At 40.2% G+C, this 27,456-nt stretch overlaps 1 protein-coding gene across 6 annotated transcripts in view; it reads right to left on the bottom strand.

The window, feature by feature from the left end:
- Window positions 1-4,594: 4,594 nt before the first annotated feature.
- col15a1b (collagen, type XV, alpha 1b) overlaps window positions 4,595-27,456 on the bottom strand; it is a 33,699-nt gene continuing 10,837 nt past the window's right edge. The window contains exons 11-43 of one of the 6 annotated variants that reach the window (XM_048258775.1): window positions 24,863-24,925; window positions 24,386-24,517; window positions 23,832-23,966; window positions 23,197-23,250; window positions 22,922-22,957; window positions 21,322-21,450; window positions 21,168-21,227; window positions 20,920-20,955; window positions 20,754-20,795; window positions 20,245-20,307; window positions 20,049-20,084; window positions 19,619-19,702; window positions 19,401-19,466; window positions 18,924-18,959; window positions 18,281-18,343; window positions 18,028-18,117; window positions 17,842-17,877; window positions 17,588-17,641; window positions 17,434-17,499; window positions 17,277-17,336; window positions 17,125-17,166; window positions 16,341-16,368; window positions 16,153-16,218; window positions 15,826-15,851; window positions 15,626-15,724; window positions 15,354-15,498; window positions 15,167-15,231; window positions 14,929-15,057; window positions 10,921-11,022; window positions 9,149-9,211; window positions 8,546-8,743; window positions 8,180-8,295; window positions 4,595-6,021 (exon numbers count right to left, since the gene is read on the bottom strand). In XM_048258775.1, coding sequence (XP_048114732.1) covers window positions 5,805-6,021; window positions 8,180-8,295; window positions 8,546-8,743; window positions 9,149-9,211; window positions 10,921-11,022; window positions 14,929-15,057; window positions 15,167-15,231; window positions 15,354-15,498; window positions 15,626-15,724; window positions 15,826-15,851; window positions 16,153-16,218; window positions 16,341-16,368; window positions 17,125-17,166; window positions 17,277-17,336; window positions 17,434-17,499; window positions 17,588-17,641; window positions 17,842-17,877; window positions 18,028-18,117; window positions 18,281-18,343; window positions 18,924-18,959; window positions 19,401-19,466; window positions 19,619-19,702; window positions 20,049-20,084; window positions 20,245-20,307; window positions 20,754-20,795; window positions 20,920-20,955; window positions 21,168-21,227; window positions 21,322-21,450; window positions 22,922-22,957; window positions 23,197-23,250; window positions 23,832-23,966; window positions 24,386-24,517; window positions 24,863-24,925 — 2,637 coding nt within the window. In that variant the 3' untranslated portion in view covers window positions 4,595-5,804. The remainder of the gene's footprint in view (window positions 6,022-8,179; window positions 8,296-8,545; window positions 8,744-9,148; window positions 9,212-10,920; window positions 11,023-14,928; window positions 15,058-15,166; window positions 15,232-15,353; window positions 15,499-15,625; window positions 15,725-15,825; window positions 15,852-16,152; window positions 16,219-16,340; window positions 16,369-17,124; window positions 17,167-17,276; window positions 17,337-17,433; window positions 17,500-17,587; window positions 17,642-17,841; window positions 17,878-18,027; window positions 18,118-18,280; window positions 18,344-18,923; window positions 18,960-19,400; window positions 19,467-19,618; window positions 19,703-20,048; window positions 20,085-20,244; window positions 20,308-20,753; window positions 20,796-20,919; window positions 20,956-21,167; window positions 21,228-21,321; window positions 21,451-22,921; window positions 22,958-23,196; window positions 23,251-23,831; window positions 23,967-24,385; window positions 24,518-24,862; window positions 24,926-27,456) is intronic. The other 5 variants (XM_048258785.1, XM_048258794.1, XM_048258797.1 and 2 more) reach the window with 5 other exon arrangements.

The following is a 27,456-nucleotide window of genomic DNA, read 5'->3' as shown; positions in this document are numbered from 1 at the left end:
GATGTCAGAGATTGATTAAAACCCATTGTTTGGTCTTCGTTCCAGGGGTTGATTTCTGTGCTTGCTGTGCTTGTAGAATGTGCACTGCAGTAGAAAAAAAAACAACCAAATGCTTCAGTGGAGTAAACAGACGCATTGGAAACACAGGAACATTAAAACAGGACATATGTCTTTGTAAAATGATAAAATACACATGCTAAATGACAGATTAACACATAAGCCTACCATCCTTTTCAACTTTAGACATGCCACTAAAAATACAGCTCACAGAACTGCAAAAGATATGAGAAGTGAGAATGAGAAGTCACTGTTGCCGTCTGGCTGCTCTGGGAAGTCTATAGCCTATATGTTGCAAACTAAATCTTCCCAACACAGTAGGCTAATGAAGATCATCCTAGAGGAAAACAGTTTTGTGTCCACAAATGTTAAAATTGAAATAACAGTATCAAGAATTGCCACATATTCTAAACATTTCTTGACAATATACCTAAGAAAGTATGAGGGCCTCGGTCTGCTCTACTATACACTATTCTACATTCACTGCACTATTCTACATTCTGTGTTGAAGATGTTACTTGGGAAAAGAGGACATTGTTTTTCATTGTCTGAAATTGTGGTTGGGTTATAATTGATTCCTTATAAGCATTTCATTATTTTTTAGCTTTTAGCTTTTGCTGCTCATCTCTTATTGTAAATTTGATCTAGAAATCAGTGGCTGCCAATTTGCTGATTGACAATCTTATCAACTGCTGATTAAGTGGGTGACTCTACTCTGCCCCCCTGTGTACAGCTAGATGCCATTACACCAGGAGTTTTCAACTGATTGTGACCCAGGGACCACCAGGAAACAACATGACGGCCACAACCACCACTGAATGAAAAATATTGATTACCACACATTATTTAGTGCATGCTCTGAGACCATGCACCAGCAATGCCTTCACAAACCCCCAGTGGGTCACCAACCCCTGCATGGAACATCTACCAATGATGAAGACCTGTTAACTAGGTTAACTCACAAAATTCCATGGAAACCAAGACAAGACAACAAAAATCTCAGTGAAGACCTAAAACTGGTTTGGGTATTTGTCATGAACAAAAGGCATACTGTGGTATAACATATTAATTTGTCACAGATGTACTGTATGTATTGCATTTTGTCTATGCAAAGCACAAACTTGGTAGTATTATGTCCACGAAACATTAAAGTGTGCACACTCTTTCCTGCCCAATTTGTAACATTTCTGTTTGATCGGATCTTATTAATAATTGTTTTAACTATTAATATTCATTTTTAGTTATACCCATGTCCATTTCCTGTCACACCAAGGCCAATACACTTTCCCCTTATTAGTATTCTCTTGTTTTTCTCATGTTGAAGGATATAGGGCTTTATTTGACCTCTGTGTGACTTTATATTAAGGAAAAAGTAAATCATGAACTAAAAACTAAAATTTCTCAAGCACTGTAATTGCCTTAAAGAAGGAGACATTTTTATTTCAGTGTTTGCTTCCTGGGATTCAAATTACAGGAGACCTCCTCATAAAACAAGAGTTTTGTTTTCATGCTTCAGCAAATAGCCAATTAAAATACACACCATGGTATTTTTTGGTACTTTTTGTCTGCTTCAGACTAATTGACAGAGGTAAAGTGTATAGAAAAGGTAAAATACTGCTATTGTAACTATATTCCGTGTCCATTCACTCAAATTGGGTCTATCTTAATTTCCTGACTATTAATATGACTGCATGGTGCTATGTATTGAAAGACATAATCAAAATGTAATCAAGTAATCTTCGATAATGTAACCATAATCTGATTACACATTTCTTTTTTTAAATGTAATCTGGTCTGGTTACTTGGTTTTTGTAATCTGATTACTAATTCAGATTATTTGTAATCAGTTCCCTGCACCCTGCATGCCTGTTAGCATGGGGTATCTTGTGATGCTTTTTCGTAGTTGCAGGAAGCAGTCAAAGCAATAGCATTGCACCAAAGTGCTTTACATAATAGTAGTAATAATAATAATAGTAATAATACATACATACATACATACATACATACAAACATACATACATACATACATACATACATATAAACATATAAAATAAGGGAGAGGTGAGGGGGTCAGGGAGTGTTAAAAGCTAGGGAGAAGAGGTCTTTAGGTTGGATTTAAAACTATAGTGGTACAGGATTTCACAATATCAGGAAGGCTATTCCAAAGCTGGGGAGCATAGACAGAGAAAGCTCTGTCACCTTTGGATTTAAGAGAGGCAGAAGGAACACAAAGAAGACACTGGGAAGATGATCGGAGAGGTCTAGGAGGACAGTAAGGAATTAAAAGATCACATAAATACTGAGGTGCTAAACCATGTAAAGCTTTGAAAACAAACAGAAGAATTTTTAAATTAATTCTGTGTTCCACAGGAAGCCAGTGCAGTTTAACCAGCACAGGTGAAATGTGGTCACGTTTCTTAGATCCAGTCAGTAATCTGGCTGCAGCATTTTGGACCAGCTGGAGTCTGTTTAAGGTAGATTTAGTTACACCTACATATACAGTGAGTTGCAATAATCAAGCCTAGAGGAAATAAAGGCATGTATAAGGATTTCTAAATCAGCAATGATCCTATTCTGTTCACCAACCATGTGGTCTCATCTCATCTCTGCACGGCCAAGAACAAAGACAATTATCCTCTGACTCATTTTGTGATTGCATTTAGATCAGAGTTTATTTCAACCAAACTGCATTGTTGCTTGCTTCAGCAGCTGGTAGATGCAATCGTTATCAGTAACTGAATCATTGAAAATGCACCTGCAGAGAAAAATGATGATGTATTTTGGATTTGAATTATTGACCATGGAGTTGTATTGCCTCATCACATGGTCAGCTGGCGCTGCTGCTGGTCAGAAAGAAGGGAAGTATTTAATGCAAATCAAAGATTCTAGAACAGAGCTCTAGAATCTTTGATGCAAATGTCCAATCAAAGATTATATAGTTAACTTTATCAACCGTCTCTGGTCCAATGATCCCCCTTTTCCCATTTTTGTTGTATTGTTGTCAAAGCAACCCTGTGAAAGGTAAATAAGAACATTAGAAGCAAAGATTCTAGAGCGGAGCTAGAATCTTTGATTAGAAGCTCATGAAATAAACCCACTGCAGATCCATATGAAGCATTTAAATGAATAAATAGCATAGGCTACATATGCATATGGCTATATATGACAAAAAAAAAGAAAAGAAAAAACCTCAAACAAATAAACAAACAAACAGACAAATAAAACCAAGTCTAAAGTAAACCCAGTGAGATGTTAAACGCTGAGTTTTACACATCTTCAGAGGAATGAATTCTTCAAGGAAGAAGTTCAGAAGGTTACATTCTCTAATCAGGGTTTAGAAGGTTCTCCCTTCAGTAATATTGACCATCATTACACGACCCTTCATAATGCTGCAGATTGCTCCATTCATTTGAATGGGCCTTCAAAATGTGCTCTTCCAGCTCCTCCAACAATTTAATGGCTTCACTTTTCAGAGATTCTTGGTCAAGCTTTTCAATTCTGAATATTGTTGAATTCTGAATATCTGTGCTAAAGGACATGACATTTATGGAAGCCTGGCATTTTAATGGGCATTGATTTGAAGTGGGAATGCATTTGGACTGTATGCAGTTGTGATGATATCAGTATGTGATTTGTCCTTCTTCTCATTAAATAAGCTGGGGTTCAGAGATCTAAGTTGCATTGTTTTTAGTAGAGATTTGATCAGATTACTCTGCTGTTGACTGTCTTGTTCAGAAGAATGTGTGGGTACGTGAATAGGCCTCAGCTAAGCCTAGCAGACTCACACAAATGTGTTTAGAAGAAAAAAAATGAGTTGCTCCCTTCACAAATATTCTAAAATGAATATCAAACAGGCAGCATGTAGAAAGGCAAAGGTACATCATAACTCATGCAGCCAGCCTGGGTGAGCCGAAACAGACCTGTATCGGTCTGGTGTTAGCCAGGCAACATTTAACTACCAGAATAAAAGTAAAATAAAATAAAAACCTATATATGATGATCGCATGACTTGATTTGTGTGGCACAACACACAATAAAGAGATGTGTATATTTGTGAATATGTTTCACATCCACATAGCAATACTGCTACACCTCCAATAAGGCTGTTTGTGCATGAACGAAAGCTAATTCAATCACTATTCAAAATCATTTAGGTAATTTAATACCATGATCCTTAGGGTCAGAGTATTATGGTGTGGGATCTGAAACAAGTAAATTCTCTGTAAATGAAGTACCATACCATTTCCATGAGAAAACAAAGACCAACTTTCATTTAAAATCAACCTCCAACATGGACCTTTAAATGCTAAAAAAAAAACTACTACTACCACTACCTCTATCCAACTATGATTTATTGTGACGTGTTTTGTTAAACAAATTGGCAAATATTGGTATCACTGCTGGTTCTCATTGAGTGGCTTGTTTCACAACACCGAACCCTGTTTGTGGTTTCACATTAGAGTCCATATGATGTGTGATCTTTGAGCCCCATTTAAAATATTTAATACATGCAAACACAAACAACAGCTGACACAGGTTTTTACAAAAGAAAACATTTATTCAGTGAGCACCTGTCAAATGCACATACTATCATGTTGCTCATATTTATTGCATTTGTGACAAAGTCAATCAGTTCTTGACTAAAAGCTACAGATTCACTCCTCAAATCAAAGTTTTTCAAATGTGTTCTCTGGACATGTTCTAAAGACTTTTATATCAAAGAGCACCATATTCTACCAAAACTGTTTGAACCACACTAACAATATGGGATGAACCATGTCAGTTTGTTTAAGAGAGCGGAAATCTCAACTCAGTGTGTCTAGATTTTATGACGATGTGCTGTTACAATATAAATAACAACAATAAGGACAAAAGGAATTGAATTTAAATACTATGATGCTGTGTTGCTTGCAACAGAGACTTTTGAGAAAACATAGACCAAGACACAAAGCCATCACAAGTGTGGAATAAAGACAAAATAAAAACACAACAGTGCAACTAAATGACTTCAAACCTGATTAGGAAACACTTGGTTTCCTCTTTGAAAAAAACAAAACAAAAAAACCCAACAACATTTCAAGCATTTGATTACTCTAAGATACTGACATGCGTTTGCACCAAGTTATTGTGACAGTGATTTTTTTCCAGCGTGGCAGTAGAATCAACACAGGGAATACAGTTGAATAGGCAGTTCACACTGCACTAGACTATACTCTCAGACTAATAAAGGAAAAGACGTTAGCTGGGCTGCTCCCCTGAGAGCTGGTCTCTGTAATGAGAGCCTCAGTGCATCCTTACTACAGTAAGCGAGTGAGTGGGCAGAATCTGGCAGGGGCGACGTGGATTGATTTCTGGCTGAGGTATCACTTCTTTGGCATTCCATCAGTCAGCAGGCCACTGTGTGTTATGGATGGATGGTGTGGTGTCAGGAAGCAATTTACACATATTTACACCTCTTTTCTCCTCAGGGCAAAAAATAAAATAAAAAAATCACCGGGTGGGGGAAGCAGTGCCATTTTTCTTCTGGAATCTTCCTCTGAGGACCTGTTATTTAAGGCTGGCTGGGGAGGAGGGTGGGACAGGCTAAATGATGTTCTCTGCAGTTTAGCTCAGAAGCTACTGTATACTCTCTGAGAGGGAGTGATTCAGAGATGGTGGGAGGGACACAAGAAACCAGGAAGAGACATAAACGCACTTAGGTGAGAGTGTGTGTGTGTGTGTGTGGGGGGGGGGTGTAGTCAGGGTCCTTAGTTCCGCCGGGGGTCGCGAATGTAGCTGTTTTCAATGCAGAGCACGATGAAGTGGTTGGAGCAACTGCGGGTGTGTTGGCCCAGCAGCCGGCCGGTCTGAAGCAGCGAAGCCTGGCCCGTCACGGCCACGTCGCCCGCACGCCACGCCTCACAGTAGTTAGTGGTCATGCGGATGCCCACCGTACTGGAGCCGTGCCACACCAGCTTATGAGGCCTGGAGGGGAAGTGGTGGTGCAGGGAAGAGGAAACAAGGCACACACACACACACACACACACACACACACACACACACACACACACACACACACACACACACACACACACACACACTCACACAAAGAAGTACAGATGGAAAAATGACCATAGGGAGGTACTGTACATAGTATACTTCCAAATATACCACGACATGAATAACGGCTAGCTGGGTTTCGACCTACCTTTTTAATAGTGACTTTTCACAATTCATATAGTAAGTCATGAGTGGAAACAGCCTTGAAATTTGCTTTATCTTGTAAGCCAAATGATAATGGGTCATTCCACGTCAGTTCAACCAGGGCCCACGCACTTAGGTCTCAAAAAATTCTGAAAAAATTACCAGGTGTACCTATGTTACCCAGGAGACACAATGTAAAATTACTCTTATGTAAGATCAATACTTTCCAAGACACAGACAGTTTTATAGTGTCGATTTTGCTCGGCCTCTTTTTTTTGTCAAAGTTCACAAGCCCACAGCGCAAGAACTAAACCATGTAGGAGGCTCAAATTGTGCATGCTGGTACATAAATAGGAATAGTATGTAGCAAAATCGTCACGTTTGGTCTGTATAATCCTGCATGGTCATAGCTGTCCCTTAAAGTTGACACAAATTTTATTGGTTTTTGGCTGGGCTCTGTTTAAGCCTTCAGAAGACATATTTTTACTCAACATAGGCTCTTGATTTATTTTCCTTACTGAGATAAGTAGAAACACTCTCACAAAAAACAATGAACAGAAAATAAATCCCTTCAGGGTCTGAACAACAGACCTCACAAGTCTGAAAGATCATTTTGGTTATCATTTTCAGAGCACCCAAACACCTTGTGGGAATATACAAAGATTTTTTAAATGGGTTTTTCTTTATTCTCCATGATCCCTTCTTTTTGAAAACACCAATTTGACTTGTCTTATGCAAATCTTTTTTTTTTATTTTCCACCCTGAACATGGGCAAAATGCCCCATTGACATCAATATGTTTTATATAGAGTCACCACACTGCCACCTGTGGTTGTATGGAGTAACCTGTGGTAGCTCTATACAAAACATATTGATGTCAATGGTGCATTTTGCCCATGTTCAGGGTGGATAGTGAAAAAGAAAGATTTGCATAAGACAAGTCAAATTGGTGTTTTTAAAAAGAAAAGATATTATTATTATTATTATTATATTATTATTATTATAATAAGATATTATAATATTCCCACAAGGTGTTTAGGTGCTCTGAAAATGAGAACCAAAAATACTTCAAAAAGAAGTCAAAAAGACTTGTAAGGTCTGCTGTTCAGACCCTGAAATGATTTATTTTCTGTTCATTGTTTTTTGTGAGAGTGTTTCTACTTATCTCAGTAAGGAAAATAAATCAAGAGTCTATGTTGAGTACAAATATGTCTTCTGAAGGCTTAAACAGAGCCCAGCCAAAAACTCCAATAAAATTTGTATCAACTTTGACCATGCAGGATTATCCAGACCAAACGTGACGATTTTGCTACATACTATTCCTATTTATGTACCACCAAGCAAAATTTGAGCCTCCTACATGGTTTAGTTCTTGCGCTGTGGGCTTGTGAACTTTGACAAAAAAAAGAGGCTGGACAAAATCAACACCCACCTCCCCCTGTAAAACTGGCTGTATCTTGGAAAGTATTGATCTTACATAAGAGTAATTTTACAGTGTGTCTCCTGGGTAACATAGGTACACCTGGTAATTTTTTCAGAATTTTTTGAGACCTAAGTGCGTGGGCCCTGGTTGAACTGACGTGGAATGACCCTAATGACAAATGATGGGGGATAAATTGCTGATTCACACAGTATATAATGTGACTAAGGTTGATGGATTTTAATTTCTGCCATTTTATTAGGTGACAACTTTGCATGCTGTTCATAACTCCCCCCTTGGTTAAGACAGTGGCCATGTTTGATACATAGTGTATGGAGATACATAGGAATTTAGATTTTCATGAGTGTGCTTAAAAAATGCAAATAACAGCTATTGAGTTTTATGGTCAAGTCAAACATTCTGTGCATGTGTTCACTGTGAAATATATGCTGAGACATGAGACATCACTGCAGTTTGATATCTGAATAAAAACAAAAACATTATGAAGCTTTTTACTCACCAAGACTGATCTGTCATGACATCGCGTCCATCAAAGGAGTAGATAGGGATCTGTGGATTATACACGGCCCCGTCTCCAGAGAACATGGACAGCCAGCTGTTGAATAAGATCTCCCCCTGGAAAAATACAGGCAACAGGACATTTTGAGTCAGATTAAGAAAAATATGAGAAATCCCCTCTGTATTAAACTGTGATAATATTGTATTATATTGTATATAATAACAAATGCCAAAGCGTTATGTACTCAGGCATGAAAAGTTTATGCAACAGCAACTTTATTAAACATGTGTTCTCCACTATGCAATATACAATGATGTACAACCCTAGACCAACAAACAAACTCTGAGCTCATCTGCTCGTCCCCACCTTGAGGTTGACCACGGGCATATTGGAGCGGTCAGTCTTCCTGACGATGGTGGCCAGGTCCTGCAGATGTGAGGAGAGGAAGGCCCGGTAGGTGGAGGTCAGGCCCTGAGCGCGGGCCTGCTGGTAGCACTGGAAGTCCGCTCCCCGGATGCCACGCATGTTTCCCATGGCCGGCGCATTTAGAGCCACCAGTCGCAGCTGCAAAAGCCCAGGGTGGGTGGGGTGGGGGGTTTAGTTAATAGGGGGTTGAGTTTTCTCAAGAGTGTCTTGAAAGCTTCAGTTCAGAGGCTACAGAACATGAAAGTCCAGTTCTGTCTGGTTTTGCTCTATAATCCGATTGTACAATTAAAGATTTAAACACAACATTAAAGTTTGATAAAGGTTCAAGACTGAGGCATTGTTTATTTTCAATCACACAACTGTGTTTTACTGGATGATATTTGTGTTGGAAAAAACCACAATAAATTATTAATGACCAGACTGCAAACATTCATTCACACTCACACACACACACACACACACACACACACACACACACACACACACACCTTTAAATTTAATTTAGATTAACAAGGGACCACATATCAGTCAGTAAAATCTTACCCCAGGAACAGAGTACGCCGTGTGTGGGAGAACATTGGGACTTGGCAGGTAGCTTGTCAGCTCCTATATCACAGACACACAAATTATACAATGCAGGACAAGAAACTGAATTCATTTGGGGGTGAACAGTTCAAATGTCCTCTATGTAACACCATGCCTTGTTTATGTAATCTACAACCCCAAATCAGAAAAAGTTGGGACGTTGTCTAGAATGCAAATAAAAACAGAATGTGATAAAAAGACAGACAAATATATGTTCATTTTGATGTTTACCACTGTGCTGCTTCACCTCTTCATTTAACAACATTCTATTAATGCTAAGAAACTGAGGAGACCAGTTGCTAGAGTTTTGAGAATAAAATGTTGTCCCATTACTCCCCAACATAGGATTTCAGTTGCTTAACAGTATGGGGTATTCTTAGTCATGTTTTTCATTCCATGATGCACCTAATTTAACAAGCCTGGACTGCAAACAGGCCATTTTTGCACCTGGACTCTTCTTCTATTGGGAAATACTGTTTAAACATGTGCAGAATTCATTTTGGCATTGTTTTCCTGAAATATTCAAGGTCCTCCCTGGAAAAGACATTGCCTAGATGGCAGTATATGTTGCTCAAAACCTGTATACATCATTCAGAATTGATTGTGCTTTGCCAAAAGATGCCCATGCTGTAGGCACTAATGCTCCTCCACACCTTCATAGATGTTGGGTTTGGAACTGAGCACTAAAACAAGTTGTATAGGTTGGATGCTTGGATAGGCCCTCTCCCAGATGAGTCCATGATTTCCAAAAAGAATGGCAAATTTTGATTGGTCTAACCACAGGACCCTTTTTCATGTTACCTCATTTCATTTTAAACAAGCTCAGGCCCATATAAGACAGTGGTATTTTCTGTATCATGCCTCGTTACAATTTTGGCTGTTTTTATGGCAATTTTGGCAGGTCTGGAAACAGGTCTGGTTTAAATGCAGTGCCATCTGAGGTCCAAAAGACTATGGCCATCCAATATTGTTTTTCAGCTCTTTCCCTTGTTTCTCTGGATTCTCTGAATGTTTTAATAATATTAGGTTATGTTGATGATGAACTCCCCAAATACTTCATTTCATGTTAAGAAGCATTAAGAAGACATTGTTTCATCATTTGTGCACACAGGTTTAGACAGAGTGATAAATACCCCTACATCTTTACTTCTAAGACCCTACCTCTTTTTCATACCTAATCCTGTTGCCAGTTACTCTAATTAGTTGTGAAGCATTCCTCCTTTTGTTTTCTTTTATCATTACACAACTTTTCCAGAATTTTGTTACCTCCGTCCCAACTTTTTTTGAACATGTTGCTGGTATCAAATTCAAAATTAACATATATTTTCCATGAAATAGTCAAATTTGTCATTTTCAACATTTGATATGTTGTCTGTGTCCTTTTTGCAACTAAATATGAGTTTAAGAGATTTGCAGATAATATTACATTCTGTTTTTATTCACATTTTACACAACGTCCCAACTTTTTCTGATTTGAGGTTGCATGTGTTATAATGTGCATCAGACTTACAAACCACATCTCTTTTTCAGGCTTCATTTTGCACTCTACCATAATTTGCCTTGTAAATATAAGGATACAAAATATATGTTGCATTAAGCTGAATTCTTTGTGTATAGGAACTTTTTCCAGAACAATGTATGTTCACTCAAGCAGCATCAGTTTGGGTTAGTGTCAAAGGTCCAATGAAAGTGAAGAACTGTTTTGAGTGAGAGAGCTGAGCTAGCGTTACCTGGCTGTGTAGCCTGGGTGTGCTGCGGTCGCCGGGTCTGCTCAGGCCGTGAGACACGGCGGCCGTGTGACTGTCTGTGGGGATGGGGATGAGCTCGCCAAGCTGAGGAAAGAGAGAACATGATATGGTGAGAGCACTTGAACATAACACGTTGGACCTTATTTGGCCTGAGTATATGGGAGGCCTAAACTTTTTTATTCGTTTTGTTTTTCTCTCTCTCTCTCTCTTCAGATTTGTCTGTTTCTCCTACAGGCCCACTGTAGGCCCCATGAGGCAAATTGAAATTCATATATATCTTTCATTTCATATTGGCTGTCTTATAACTTGGTTTGTACATAGGGAAGCATGCTTGGTAAAATTACTTTTCACAAAATTAAGCAACTGATTATAGGAAACATCTATAGACCTCCAAACTCTCCTTCTGATTCAACAAAGTGCATTCTTGCTACCATTAACTCTTTAGATTGTTCAGATGAGATGATTGTTCTGGGTGATTTTAACCGTAATTGGCTTGATCGCTCATCTCTTAAGGAGAGAAATCTGTTTGATAGTCTAAACCTCACACAGCTCATCAGTGAACCTACTAGGGTGGACAGTAGATCTAAGTCTCTCTTAGACTGAATCCTGAACCCACCCCAATAGAATTACTGATTCTGGTGTATTACCTGATTACTTTAGTGATCATTCAATTGTCTTCTGTGTTTAGAAAATAAGATTACCTCATTTGCCACCCAAAATAATAAGGGTAAGACCAAGCAAAAACTTAGACACTGACACTTTAATTCAAGACTTAATAGATATTAACTGGGACAGATTTAAATTAATTCCCTATGTTGACACTGAGGTTCTAAAAGTTATAGATAAACATGCACCATGGACATCAGTTAAGGTGAAGGGCAGACATTTACCATGGATTGATGGAGATCTAATACATCTATTTAAACAAAGAGATAAGGCCTGGGAAAAGTATCGCCTGACAAAGAATGCAGCAGACTGGAATAAATATAAGCACTTATAAGCACTATAAATGTTTTATTCCTTAAAACAAGGAATGCTAAATCCAATTACTATAAAAAATCATTGTTTAATGACATAAAATTTTGGAAGAGACTTAACGGTTTAATTAACAAATCTAATAAAACCCCTTTGGCTAAACTTAGAGTTAATAATGATATCATTGTATGCAATGATACTACAATGGCCAATGCTTTTAACCAGTACTTTTCCTCTATTTGTAGTTCACAACCCTCTGATTTCCCTTACCCCAACTCTATAAATGATATTGTAAACAACAGTTCCTTTACATTTACAACAATTCATGATGTTCAGCAGACAATTTCTGAAATGAAGTCAGGTAATGGTTTTAGTCCAGATGGTCTGGAGATCAAGTTTATCAAGCTTGCTTCACGTGTCTTAGCATATCCATTATGCAATTTATTTATATCTGTAGTTACATGTGTAGTTCCACTGCTGTGGAGGTGTGACAGAGTCACCATTTGATCTCAGCAGCTATAGACCAATTTCTATCATTAGCAGTGTAGCTAAAGTATTTGAAAATACTATATTTTAGCAACTATTTAAATACATTAATGAATTTTCAGTTTATGCACTTTATTTGACAGTATCGACATAAAAGTGACATGACACTGTCATGAACGTGTCATAAACAAGTCATAAACGTTTATGACATAACGCTTCTGTTATTGAGTGACATTCGGTTTTTGTCATAACAAGTTAGGGTTAGGGTTAGAGGTTAGGATTAGGGTTAGGGTTAGGGTTAGGATTAGGGTTAGGGTTAATGTGTCATGACAGTGTCATATGTTCATGACAGTGTCATGTCACTCTTATGTCGATACTGTCAAGTAAAGTGTTACCGAATTTTCTATACCATCACCAAACCCATCAGGATTTAGACCTAATTATTCCACATCCACCGCTCTTACAAAATTTACCAATGATGTCTCATCCTCTCTGGATAATAACGTCTACTGGCGCAATATTCATTGATCTTACCAAGGCCGTTTGACTTGGTTGATTATATTCTCCTTGATAAACTGTATGCCATTGGTCTCTCAAAACACTCTGGGCCAGATGTACTAACGCTTTTGCGCCCACTTCAGGCGTATTTGTTTCGCAATGTGCGTGTAAAATCATTGCGAGGTATGTACAAACAGGCCGCAATGATGTAAAAGTGCAAACTGCCTGTCGCGGGAACTGAAAGTGGCAGATTACGTTTGTCATGTCATGCATATGCATTCATGGGAGGATCCAGGGGAAAGTGGGAGTTTAGCGTAAAAAGATGGGAGGGGAAGAGTAAAGAGCGCCTAATTATGTATTCCGCGGTATGTACAAAGACTGCTCCTGAAAGCGCATCGTCTATGCTTCTAAATACTTCCGCCTTGTAAAAGCAGGTGTTAATCCAAATTGGAGTTCAATCGTCAATAAGAGAACCTTTCAAAGACAACAGAATCGCTATTTAGAGCACCAGTTTTTGTGGTGAAAGTATTTGTACTACCAACTACCAACCTCAACTTTCGTTGGCCTTTCGAATGTCTTACTTTCACTTTCACGTCATTCACTTAAACTTTCCTACTTGCTAGATTTGACCAATCTTACTTAGCCTACGTACACAAGTAGTTTGAGTAGAACTACTGATCTTCATTATCTCCCTGCTTGTTTACATCTTATCATGTATGGTATTATTTCATGATTGCTAAACATTTGATTATTTTTAATGTTGTCATCAGTCAACTTTATTCAACTGCGCTTGTATGTAGGCGCTGCCATTCAGTTGTGGACGTTCGTAAATTGCGTTTATGGGCGGAGAAAGGTGCAGTTTACACTACTGTAAGTATTGAACGATTGATAAATACGACGGAAACTTGGGTCTGACAGCGTTCGCAATCTGCGGTGTGTCCATGACGCTGATAACGCTACGTTCGCAAATGTACGTACATCTGGCCCTCTGTTCTTTAGTTTATTTCGGATCTCCATTATAGATGTCAGAGCGTCTTTTCATGGTGCTCTCTCCCAGCCTATGGTTATGGAAAAGGGTATCAAGGTTCATCCCTCTTATTTTCTTTTTTTATAAATGATCTGCTCAGACTGTCAAATTCATCTATGTGCAGATTATAATGTTATTTATACTTCTAAACATGATATTAGTCAGATTCTGTCTTCACTACAACTAGATTTTAATGCCATTCAAAAGTGGTTCTCATCTAATCAACTTCTATTGAACAAAAGTAAGTCTTACAGTATACTCTTTGCCACTAGATCTGCTCTCTCTAATCAAGGTAATATTCTTTCAGTGAAATTCTCAGATGGTATGCCTCTTGATAAATTTGAGGAATTTAAATAGGCCTTTGGCTCGACTCTCAGTCTTTCAAGCCTCACATTAATTCTGTTGTAAAAAAGATAAATTGTAACCTAAGAATATTGCATCGTTCAATGAACTGTTTCACCCAACAGATCAGGTTAAGAATGGTTTCCCAGTTATTTCCCATCCGTGACTATGCTGATGTTGTCTATCAGAACACATCAGAATCAAATCTTAAACCTTTGAATGTAATTTATAATACTGTAGATTTGTGTTGAGGTGTCCATTTACAACTCATCACTGTCACATGTACCATTCATTGAATCTTTTATCACCTAAGGCTAGACGACAGTTTCACTGGTTTCAGTTTATCTACAAATGCATTATCCTTCAATTATCCTACTTGAAGCAATATTTAATTCCATACAGGTCAACATACAGTTTGAGACACACTGATCATACTTTCACACTTTCACACACTTTCTTTTTCTGTTCCAAACATATCCAAAGAAATTGAGAAGTGAGCCTTTAAATTCAAGGCACCCTCTGACAGGAATAGTTTGCCTAGGTGTCTTAGATCTATTTCTTCTTTCCATTATTTCAAATCATCTCTGAAAACATGGCTTGAATACTCAGCATGGTTTTTCCGGGTTTATCAGGATTATTGGGATGTGAGAATAGAGACATACCTGTATCTTCCTCCAGCCACCCTGGGCTCTGATGTAAAGCTCGCCCTTGTCCGAGATGTAAGCCATGGCACCCTCGGCCGCTCGATGAGTCTCCCTCAGCAGCGCCTGGCCAGTTTTGTACACCGTCACCTGAGAACAGCCATGAAACACTGTCACAAGTGCACCGGCAAATTCACACTCATACTGTACTTTCAATGGGGAAAGTATTCCAATGTCGAACATGCAATGTGAGACTCACAGCCGCTCCATAGCCAGGGCTCCCTGGAAGTCCGGGAGGTCCAGGTGGACCAGGGATGCTGACAGCTGGGAAAGAATGGAGCAGAGATTGAAGACCAGAACACAAAACTATATTCTCACTCAGAAACATTAGAGAATATGCTCAGTTGTTATATTCCTAAGGTTTTATTCTATTGAAAGATTCGTACCTGAGCCATAGACTGAAGGAGATCCAGGAGGTCCAGATGGACCAGGGGGGCCTGGCCTACCCTGCCTCCCAAACCCAGGCTGACCAGGCCGGCCAGGGGCACCTGGGTGACCTGGGGGGCCAACAATGGTATCTCCTTTGGGTCCCTACAAGAGTTGGAGTAGTCTTAGGAATTAACACTTGCAATTCAGCTCTAACTGTGATTCATTATGTGTGAGAAGCTTAACTGACCAGTAAGGGGCCATTCAGTGACACTTGAGAATATGGACTTACCACAAGCCCAGATCTGCCCGGTGGTCCAGAGGGCCCTGGGGGACCAGGCTCACCTTTGTCTCCTTTCTGACCTGTGTTGCCGATGTCACCTTTCTCACCCTGTATGGTCAGACTCAAACATATCAGTGCTGCTTACCACTAAGAACCTTTTCTGTTTCTGCACAAAACAAGACAAATGAAAACTGGGAGGAAGGACTCACCACAATTCCTTTCATGAGCATGTAATCTAAAACACAAGAAGATATGAATATGTTATATGAAACCTCAAACATCCATTTCCGTAATGTCCCACTCATATTACACTTATTATACACTGGCACTAAATGTAGGGGATATTTTCTTGCGAAGTATTGGGGCAGGGGCAATATAATTTTTGTGTCTCCATGGTGACTGTAGAAAACTTAATGTGTGGGGCACATGAGCTAACTAAGAGGACAGCTCTGAAGAGGCGAGCACATTTGGGTGTGGCGACAAAGGGGAAACAGTTTGCTGCTGAGTGGGGATGGGATGCCGTGTGGTTCTGATACCTGGTATGGGAGTACCTGGAGTTCCTGCCACGCCCATTTCCCCCTTCTCTCCCTTGGGCCCCGCCCCTGGCAGAGAGCAATATGTAGAACAGTACTGTTAGGTTGCCACTTTATATGTGGCAGGTTTTACAGTCATTTTCAAAGGTTTACAACAAACAAGTTCTGTAAAACCTATAAAACGAGCATACCTAATACTGCCTCCATACTGGTGCCAACCTGGACAAAACAAACAATTTTAAATAATAATGATCAAACAGACAGGGAAGAGGGGCCATAATAGAACTGGTAGACCTAAAATCATGTCAAACAGCTACATTGCTCTGCATACAAATGTCCTTCAAACACTGCCAGTGTCTTTTTTGTTAGTGACATTTCATCCATATACAGTCTGTTAAAGGGAGAAATGTACATACAGACATACATACAGTACATGTGTTAAAGGACCCCATTACTAGAAACACCAACAGACAATTGTCATGCAGCATGCCTAGTGGGAGCTCGTTCATGTCCTGGGTTATGGGATATGAGTTGATATTAAAGCTGCCTTTCATTTCTGTCCTGGACATCCCAATACCACATGCCTGATATACCAGTCTGATTCCAGAGTTCTACTCGAGAAAGAGTGATTCTCAGGGCTACAGAAATGTTCTGCACGTTTGAATAAATTAATGAAAGACCGGTCTGAGAAAAAAAAGAAAAACTCAGACATTGACACATTTTTAGAGTAAGCATAAAAGATCCTTCAACAGAGGCTCTGAAATCAGATTAGCTAACACTGTGTGGTGTAGAGTGGACAGACACTCCGCCACCCACACAGTGGCCACAGAGGAGGCCACTGTGATGCGGGGGTAACAGGGTGAAGGGGGGGTTAGCACAGGCAAAGTAGGGGGCCCTGACTCCACATGCGCCACCGAGCACTAGCCGTCCAGCCCCCCAGGGGCAAGGGGAGGCCCGAGCGAGCCAACAACTTACTGGTCTTTTGCAGTGTGGTCTACGAGGGACTGGAAAGACTGTCTTTAAAATTTAGAGGATATGGTTTTAGATACGTAGAATCAGTCTACAGCAATCACAATGAACACTGTGGCAGACTCTGAGTGCCACTTAAGAGAAATAGTTTCACTCACCCCATTAAGGCCCAGGACGCGCCCGGGCAGTCCAGGAGTTCCTGGGGGACCAGGGGGGCCCTAAACAAACAAACAAAAAACAATATGCGATAAATGATCACAACATAACTCACAAACTCTTTTTACAATGCTGGAAGTTCCAAAGGTTAAAACATACTGGCAGACCAACGAGGGCAACAGCATCCCCCTTTTCTCCTTTTAATCCAACCATTCCAGGACGACCCTATTAATTAGAGTTTTTCTGTCAATATACATTTCAATGCAACATTGGGGTATATGCTCTGAAAAAAAGGAAAACAGAAAGGACTGACCGGTCGACCAGGAATCCCAAACTCGCCCTTTGGCCCAGGTGGTCCAATAGGTCCCTGTAAAAGATCATTGTTTACTTTTGTGTGTGTGTGTGTGTGTGTGTGTGCATGTGTGTGTGTGTATGTGTGTGTGTTTGTACATGAGCATGTGAACATGGATTTGTATGTTTCTATTTCCAGGTGTACTTGTGTACATGTGTGTGACAGTAATACAATAGCCATGACAGATGCAGAATGTTCTCTTGTCTGTGTCTCACCATGATCCCACCTTCTCCCGGCAGGCCACGCTCACCCTGCACAGAGAGCAGCACACAGTAAGCACTTACACACACAAGCCCACACGCACACACAGTAAGCACTTACACACACAAGCGCACACGCATACACACTCACTCTCAGTCATTATAGCTTCCCTCCACCAATTTCAACATCTGCTCAAGTACCTTGATTCCCTTTGGGCCTCTGGGGCCTCTCATGCCTGTCATTAGAGAGCCATCTGCGGCGATGGTGACCCCGGGCTCCCCCTTCTCACCCTGAGACAAATTAAAACACACTTTGGCATAACCAGAGACACAGCCGCTAGCAGGAAAAACACGACTCAAATGATTTGTCCCTTGTGATATGAAGTCTGAATGCACATTTACACATTATTCATCTGAAGATAGGGGAAGGAAACAGGAGAGTATAACTTCCTACCTTCAGACCTGGGGGTCCTTGGACACCAACCAATCCAACATCCCCCTTTGGTCCCCTCGGTCCCTAAATGGGAACATTTGAAACATCTCACGATTAGATGGTCTGGAGAGATTTACCTGGGCAAAGCCAACCCTTTTCTTTCTCTGCTGTCACTCCACTAGGCAGCCACAGTCAGACTAGTCCTACTGTTGATGACCGTCAGAACTATAAGGGAGCCTTATCACATAGCACTGAATTTTAATATGGAAACATACCATTGGTCCTCCAGTGAGGCAAAAGTGAAAATAAAATAAATGTACTGTACATCATTTTACAGAAAACCAAACGCACATTAAGTGAGATAACACAATGATTACATATAAACAACATCTGATGAAATATTACTTCTCATTAAACTAATATGAATAGTCTGATATATGGTCTACTGATGTTTTATATACAGTAGGCTCCTATTCTTTGATAGTATACATTTATACAAAGGTGCCCCTTCCAATAAGCAGTGCACTGAATATTAGGTCAACATAACATGCAAAGCAAAGACAGAGAAAGAGAGGGAGATAGAGAGAGAGAGATGGGAAGGGAAGGATGAGAGGGGAGGGATACTGTGTGTATATATATATATATATATATATATATATCTTACAGGGAATCCGGCTTTGCCAGGCAAACCCTCAGGACCCTGCAAACAAGTATACACACAAACAGTAAACAATAAGAAGCACATTAATACCGCTGTGGACCACATACAGTATACAGATGTAGTGTGATTGTGGTGTGGTGTGATTCTGCCTCATGTCAAACCAAGAAAATAATGTTTGCAACAACCAAGAGAAAGAGGCAATGCACGTTAAGAAACTAAATATACAAATAATAAAACAAATGGAGTCCACACATATTGTAGCCTATTAGATATGATACTATTAACATTTACAACATTAACGAATGGAAACATCCTTGAAGCTCTTAGAAGCAGAATAATTTGAGTAGATATGAGCACATTTGGTTCTGAGGTAAAACACCCATTCAGCCTCAGGGCTCAAAGCTCATAGTGAATAAAAAGCTAAAGCACATGGATTGATCTAGCCTTGGCTTTACTTCACTTTAGAAGACTACTGCTTACCCTGGGCCCTGGGGGTCCGCGGATCTCTGAGATGTTAAATATGCCCTTTGTGTCGTTTAGCAGGAGCTGGGGATGAACCAGATGTTGAAGTGAGACATTTTATAGTATTTACATTGGATTAGCATATGCAATTTTTTAAGATCCAATGATCTATACAATCTATGATCAATGATCCAATGATTTCCAAAACGCTACCCTGACCTCGTCTGCTGACTTACGTCCTGAAGGCTGATGGTGGGCCCTGGAGGGCCAGGGAGCCCTGGAGGACCCGTGAAACTCTGTCCATCTTGGCCTGGTTCCCCCTGGACAAGACGCATTACATTCACACTACATTAAACACCATTCTCTGCAGTGAGTTCACTAATGGACAATCACAGCTTATCGTCCATGGCCGTAACACTCTGATCATGGCAAGGATATTACCATAGACAATAAACTGATTCATAGGAGCAAAGCAGTGATGCATATTATGGGATGTATGGTATGCAACCAACAGTTCAATTTAATTTAAGTGCTCAGATACTGTACAGTATGTGCATGCAGCTTGTCACACTGACTGACACTGCCCTTATTTACAGGAGGTAAGAAACAATCTCAATGGGACTGCAGAGCTTTTTTGTCTGAAGAAGAGGTCATTCAACTGTATACCTTTGGTCCTGGGCTTCCTTTATCTCCTTTAACCCCCTGATGAAAAGCAAGAAACAGGACAATTGCTTATTCACATTGGTAAATGTCAACGACAACACAACAGCTGATTCTTACTGTGTAAGAATGTTTCACTCTGTAATCACACAATGTTCGCATATCACCTGTTGGTACCAAACCATAAGGAAGTCAAACTGACCCGCATGCCGGGAAGGCCAGCTACCCCAGACTCGCCATCTGGACCTGGTGCTCCGCGATCTCCCTGCATACACGTGAACAGAACGTTTTACAGATCATGTTGGGAGAAAACTGTAACACAAATATTGTAGTTATCTGATCTGACAGTCAGCTCTGATTAAGTTTATAGATGTTTTTTACGATACTTGGCACAAGCACTCAGAAAGTCTTCACAGAGGCCATTGGGCAATAGGTCTGTATATGCAGGCGCAAGACAGGGGGCAAGGGTGGTCAAGACACCAACACATCAGGAAAATCACACTGGGCTTCAATCATAAACACACTGACTCTGCTAACAGAAAATATATACATGCTAATATTAACTAATACTACAGGGCAGAATTCAGATATTTAGACCTCACCCTGCCATTTGCACTGCATTATAGACTTAACTATGGCATTTCACACATATACAGCATACTCTCACTAAATACCAACATATTTCTTCAAAATGTAGCTGGAGAAACTAACCTTTATAGACAAACCAGGTGGTCCAACTGGCCCAGGTAGACCCTGTGAAACAGACACAAAGAGAGGAGGTTGGGGTGGGGGTGGGGGTGTTAGGCGTTAAGAAGCTCCTGTAGCTATCTGTTGAAATGTATTATATTGCATCATGCATGGATATCAGATGTCATACCTGTGGCCCTGGAGGACCTGCAAGACCAGGATGACCCTGGGGAGAAACACAAGAATATCAGAAAAGTATGCCCATGTGTACAAATATGGTTCTCTTTCAGTCGAATTTACTCAACATTAACCAATGGGAAGTTCACCTTCAGTGATGTCATCGACCTGAACTAGCCTATCACTCCTCGATGATACAGTTGTGAACATCACACTCTATACTCTGTACTGCATTCAGGTGTGGTAGTAGTATTTGTTTACCTGGGGTCCCCTCAAAACTCCTTTGCCAAGGAAGCCTCCATTTGCTGAACCTTCCAGATCCTACAAACACATTTCAATTATTAATCTCAACCAGATGAAAACCAGATACAACTTGATGGTCGTCAATACAAGGCACAAAACACAGACACCATACCTCAAGTGAAAAGCCACTTCCTGAGGGTCCGGGGGGACCAGGTGGACCTGGGGGACCCTGTGGGCCGGTAGCTCCCATCGGCCCAATTGGCCCTGGTGAGCCAGTTGCACCAGATTCACCAGGGTCACCCTGGAAGGAAAAACACAACCAGCTAGGTCATGATGGTTTGGCCAGACTGTGTTCTATGAATCTCTAAAGGTTAGCCTATCTGTGGTGTGTTATCTGTGTGATCAGTGACAGTGAGTAACCTGGAGTGGGCCCTACCTGTGTGATTAATTAGGACCTTGGGCATGTACTCTTTGGGCATCTGCATTCTTTAGTCTAGTAGGGCTTATAATGGAGGCACTCAAATGAATGTCTTTGTGAGACAAAAGATAAAGAGAACAAACCACTCTTACATCCTAATCATAGAATCCCAATATACACAAGAGATTCAATGAACTGCACAGCTCACAAAATGTCCAATAAACCAGAGGTTCTCAAATATTTTGTTTCCAAGGACCCCTTGTATGGGAGAACATTTTCCAAGGACCTCCTCATAATCGTTAGGCTGGTGAAAGCCAGACTACATAACATCAAACATTTTCTATTTTCATTTTTTAAAGGTGCCATGTGTAAGAATTGAGGTAAAAATATCCAAAAAATGAGCTACAAGCATCAAAACAATAAGAAGAAATAAGGGCAATGATGTCATTAAAAAAATGACAAGGTATAGTGCTGCAGATATACCAACCTGAAGTAGCATGCTAAATTACTAGCCACAGCCCGACAGGTGTCATAATACCAGTTTCGGCCATGGGAGACGGTATGCGGGCAACATAACCGCCAGCCAAACTGCAATACACGTGTCTCGGTTGTTACTCTAGGGTAGACCAACTCACTTACTGGAGGTATACTGCCCCATCTTTTATGGAATGTGGAGTATGTCGGTTTTTTGGCGGACATTACACATGGCACCTTTAAAGTTCTGGCCAGGTTCACTATGCCGTGTTTTCTGGCAAATGTATAACTTGTTCTTTGGTCAAGTTTGGATTTTGCATCACTTGACGGCGTGACTGACTCAAACATTTTTCCACGTTTTTCCTGGAACCTGTGTGATTAATCAATGTCAACAGCATTTCACTTCATGCTCCGTCTCAGCCATTTCAATACTTTTGTCTTAAGATACATATTGGCAAGATGTATGTCGTCAAGGGAGAAACTTAAATTCAAGCAGATATTGTGGAGCCATCCAGGCAAACAGCTGAATAGTACAGCTGAATATCATCCCCAGGAGATTATCAGAGCAATGGAAACAGATGATCTTATATGGAAATAGCAAAACAGGAGTTTCAACTTGGACCCCTCCTATTTCTTTCCATTGTGACCACTGTGAAATTCCTACCCTGGGTCCAAGTACTGATTCCTGAGCTACACCAGTGTAGAGCTGCATGTTGTAATTTATGGACTCACAAACGATATGTAATATGTATTAGTTATAATCTAATATGTTTTAAAGAAATCATGGAAGCAATGATGAAAACCTGTAATTAAGGTAGCATAGAAACTATTCTAGAAAGTATCAACCTGCAAAACCTGAAAAAATAGGTGTGATCTTTACCTTTGATCCAGGAAGTCCTGGCAATCCTTGATCTCCCTAGAAAATAAAACACAATATACTGTACTTCTAATCTTTGAATAGCATTCAGTTGTTGTCAACATTCCTCTTCCAGATAGAATATACCACAAATGTTAGTTCATAGAATGAACACACACATACAAACACACACACACACACACACACACACACACACACACACAATATGCCTTTAAAATGTGTTAATATTTGTCAAGTCAAGAAAGAAAAGGTTCCACTGCAGAAAGAGTTCATTTTACCTTTAGCCCTTTAGGACCACGTGGGCCAGGGAAGCCATCATAACCAGCAGTGCCCTGCAATACCCGAAAACAAATCTTTCAAAGACTAAAAAGGCTGTGTATAGACTAAAAAGGCTCTGGTACATCCTTGCTATTTAGTAACAAAGACAGGCCTTGTGAATGGTGTTAGTGAAAGCAAAGACCTCAGATGTTGAAAAAGACAGATTTTCTCCAACAGTTCATGTTCAGCAAAAAAGCAAAGTTTTAGTTTGATGCTTGGTATTTTAAATATATGTGTTAAATGTAATGTATACATAGCACACTAAATAATACATGGGCCCCCCAATAACTAACTCAATAACATTTTATTTTATATTAAACTACATACATGAAATAAGCTCATTTGAGATGTCCATATAAGTCCACAAAACCTCTCATGAATGTCTTTGCAAGACAAAAGCTAAAATGAACAAACCACCCTTACATCTCAATAAAGAGTTAATGAACTGCACTGCACACAAAATGTCAAATAAACAACCCACTAATCCCCGCACATACAGCCAGAAGCACGCGCAGCTGGGTTGAGAGCAGTCAGAGCATGTTAACAATGTTGGAGATAAATGCTGTCTTTTTTTTTTTTAGGCTGGCTCAATGACCTTAGAGAGCCAGGGTGATACCTCTCCTGAATCAAACCCAGAACCAAATCCGGAACCAAAGCCAGACGAGAACCCTGAGCCGAACCCAGAGTCTGACCCAGAGCCACTAAACCACTCCTCCTCAAACACCAGGCTCTAGGGTCACACCGGGCAGGTAGGGGAAGAGGAGAGGAGGACACAGTCATTAAAACCTCTATGGTATTAGCTATATATTCAGGCTAGCTACATTTTCAGGAAATCTTGCAACCCTTGCAGTTAAAATTACATTCATTGGTTATGGTCATACAGTGAATAACTAGTGGTTATGGATCTTGGTCTTTAAAAATTGGTAGAAATATACCTATTTTACAATAAAACATATTTAAATGGTGTAAGGATGCTGTATCTGTAATCTGCAGTTTTTGAAGTTATAGTGAGGCAGAACTCCGCTACTTTCAAACTTTAGCAGTAGCAAAGATAGAAAATAATTCCCTGCAGTAGGCTACTCCAGGGCACTCTGCCAGGGTGACCTTCAGCCAAGCACCCTGATCTGTCCATGAGGCAGAATTACTTACCGGCTTACCCATGGGCCCTTCCTTTCCAGGAAGGCCAGGTGGCCCAGGCAGAAGGCTTTCAGATGGGGTGAATGGGCCACGGGTGCCTGGGGGACCTGGAGGGCCTGGTGGGCCAGGAGGCCCAGGTGGACCCTGAGTAAGGAGGAAAGAGAAGTTTGTGCAGTTCATAGGTAAGCATGTTTCAAAACTCTGTATTCTACAGAAAGCATACTATTGACACAACTGTTTTATTGTTGTTGTTTTTTCCATAACATTTTTACAAACACAGTAATATGTCAGAATAACAGTTGAATCAACCGTGCCTCTAAATATTCATTATTATAAAGATATTTAAAATATTCAGCTGTTTTTCATAAAATTGCTTGTTATGAAAAAGGAGAGCTCTAGGAGCTAGATAGGTGAGCTAATTGGACTCCCCCTGCAGGACACATACAGCATATGAACATTAACAACCTCTTATCTCATTTTGAAACTCACTCGGATGATTTCTGTATCACTGTCAAAGTCTCCAAACCCAGAGCCATATGCATCAATAGCATCCTGTAAAACACAAAACGCATTCTTCACGCTGAAACAACACATTGGACTTCTCTCCAAATTCTGCACACAGTATCTGCGTAATCAAGTTTTGAGTGCTCACGACTCGGCCAATATGGACATGAATGGGACGTTTATAGGTTATAGCCATGGGCGTAGATTTGCGTGGGGTCGTGTCGACAGGACGTGTCCACACCAATATCAAATAATGATTGAAATGTCCCCATCAATATTCAGGTTGAAACGGGGAAAAAAGCGCCATATGCGGTACACAAAAGGTTAAATAATTTCCCACTTCAGTACCACCACCAAAAATACGTCTGTTTTTTGATTGGATTAGCTCCCTGTAGCCTATGCTGTCGATTAGAAGTTTTTGGCACACTTGGCTGCAAAGATCTTAGGCCTAGCTCTCTTTGCTTGGCTGTTTATTCGAGGATGTCGGGCAAGAAAAGAAAGGTGGAGGACATCAGAAGCTATTTCAAGAAACAAAGTGTAGGCCTAAGTCATAATATTATGCACTAGTTCAAGGCATAGAAATGCGGATAGCCTAGATCTATTAAATGAACGTTAGAATTAACCAAATACCAGCTAGTTCAGCTATATCTCGCTAGCAGATTTGTGTACTATGACATTAACTATGTCATTAAAGCGTTCAAACAGGTATGATAAGGGGGCAGATTCCAAAAATAATTCAGTGGAAATGCATGGATTCCAGTTGCTTCTAGTGGAAACAACCGGAATCCATGCATTTCCACAGAATTATTTTTGGAATCTGATCCCTTATCATACCTGTTCATTCGTACTCGTCGCTCGACTTATCATGACTAAATTCAAGATGGCGGCGAACGGTAAACTTCATGAAGGTACTGTCTTCATGTATACTGTATAAATAATCTTGTAAATAAACTACCAGTGCTTTTTCAAAGTTCTCAATGTCTCATTTTAAATGTCAAGGCCCTCGGAAGTCTACCAATGACGTATGGAGCTACTTTGAGCCTCGTAAATGGTGTAAAACAGTGATTTATTTGCATGGCTAGGCCGATGCCCGAGGCACCCTCATCGAAAAACTGTTGGTAGCATCGGCTAACTAGCGCCAGATTTCAAGTGCAGGGGACAAGCCGAGATGAGCTATGAGACATACGTTCACACTCGGTATCATGTTTCCACACACTTTAGGACAATATCACACCGGAATTCTCCTTTAAGAAGCTTCCTAAGGGACACTTCGGGGAATACACTTAGGAACATAAACAACTTTGGTAAGATGTATCTTTTGAGTCTTCTTAACGCTCTAAGAGTGAGCATTTTCAGGGAACCGGCCCTTGGTTGCCCCACTAGCATTTGGTCCCTGGGGGCCACCCTCCCAAAACTGGGTTGACCAAAAGCCAGTATCGCAGAATAACTCAACAACCATTGTGCCCAACATTACAGAGTTTTTGAATGTTGGTCTCAAAGGGGTGTATCAACCCAGCCCAATACAACTTATAGTGTAGCTCTACCTAGTGAAAGATGACAAAGCAAAAACGTGGTGCTGATATTGCCATTATCTTGTGACATATACTTTGTCTTTTGTTGTAGACTTGCCTTAACCCTTTGCAGATGGCCCATTCTAATTTCGGTACCCCAGTACCGATGACGTTCAGTCTAATAACTCCGCCATACCCCAACCAATTTTATCAATGAAAACTTCCTCAAAAACGTCACATCATAGGCTTTCTGGCGATATGATTGGTTAAGGGATTTGTGGCGCGAATTTCTTTTACTACGTGAAGGAAAAATCAAGAGTTGACGTCTCCCTCCACTAGAGGAAAAACAGCAGGAAGCACTATGCATCATTGATCTTGACGTCGTCTAAAGGAGAAACTACTGGATCATCTGAGGTAAAAACAAGTCTTTTTATGTTATTATTACTTGTTATCCATGTTATTACTTCAAAATCGTTTTTAAAAGTTACTTTTGCTGGTAATTACACCTTGTATGCATGGCCGTAACATAATGCGTGTGTGTGTTCACTTCAGCTGATGACAGCTGGTATTTTAGCACACCGTAATCTTTAGTAAACTCATCATTTTCAGTCATTTTTGGGGGGTTACTATATGTCAACCAAGATTACAGACCTACTAAGACTGACACTTTAACGATTTGTTCTATTTTGAACGATGTTGCTTGCTTGTCATCTGATAGAAAACTAGCTAAGTTAGGTAACGTTAGCATCAGGAGAGGCTGCAACATGTCCTTGACGCGTAGTCGCGATAAAGTTCACTCCCGTGCTTCATGACTGCCAACTTTATGTCAAGTACACCTAATCGGTATTTTATTGTCAAATAAACCTTTCATTCCTTCGTAATTTGTATAGCACAATTTACAGTTGTTTGTAGCCAAGTTGCTTAGCTCACTTAGATAGAAACATCTGACATGAATGACAACGTTAATGTTACGTTACCGACGTGAAGACTGTGTTGATCACCGATGGTGTAACGTAAGGATTTTATTCATTGACTGCTGTTTTCATGAATACATGACTGAAGATTTGT

Source organism: Alosa alosa, chromosome 1 (assembly GCF_017589495.1).
Source record: "Alosa alosa isolate M-15738 ecotype Scorff River chromosome 1, AALO_Geno_1.1, whole genome shotgun sequence".
Taxonomy (NCBI): Eukaryota; Metazoa; Chordata; class Actinopteri; order Clupeiformes; family Clupeidae; genus Alosa; species Alosa alosa.
The sequence above is the reverse complement of the archived record's forward strand: the minus strand, read 5'-3'. Positions and strand labels throughout refer to the sequence as shown.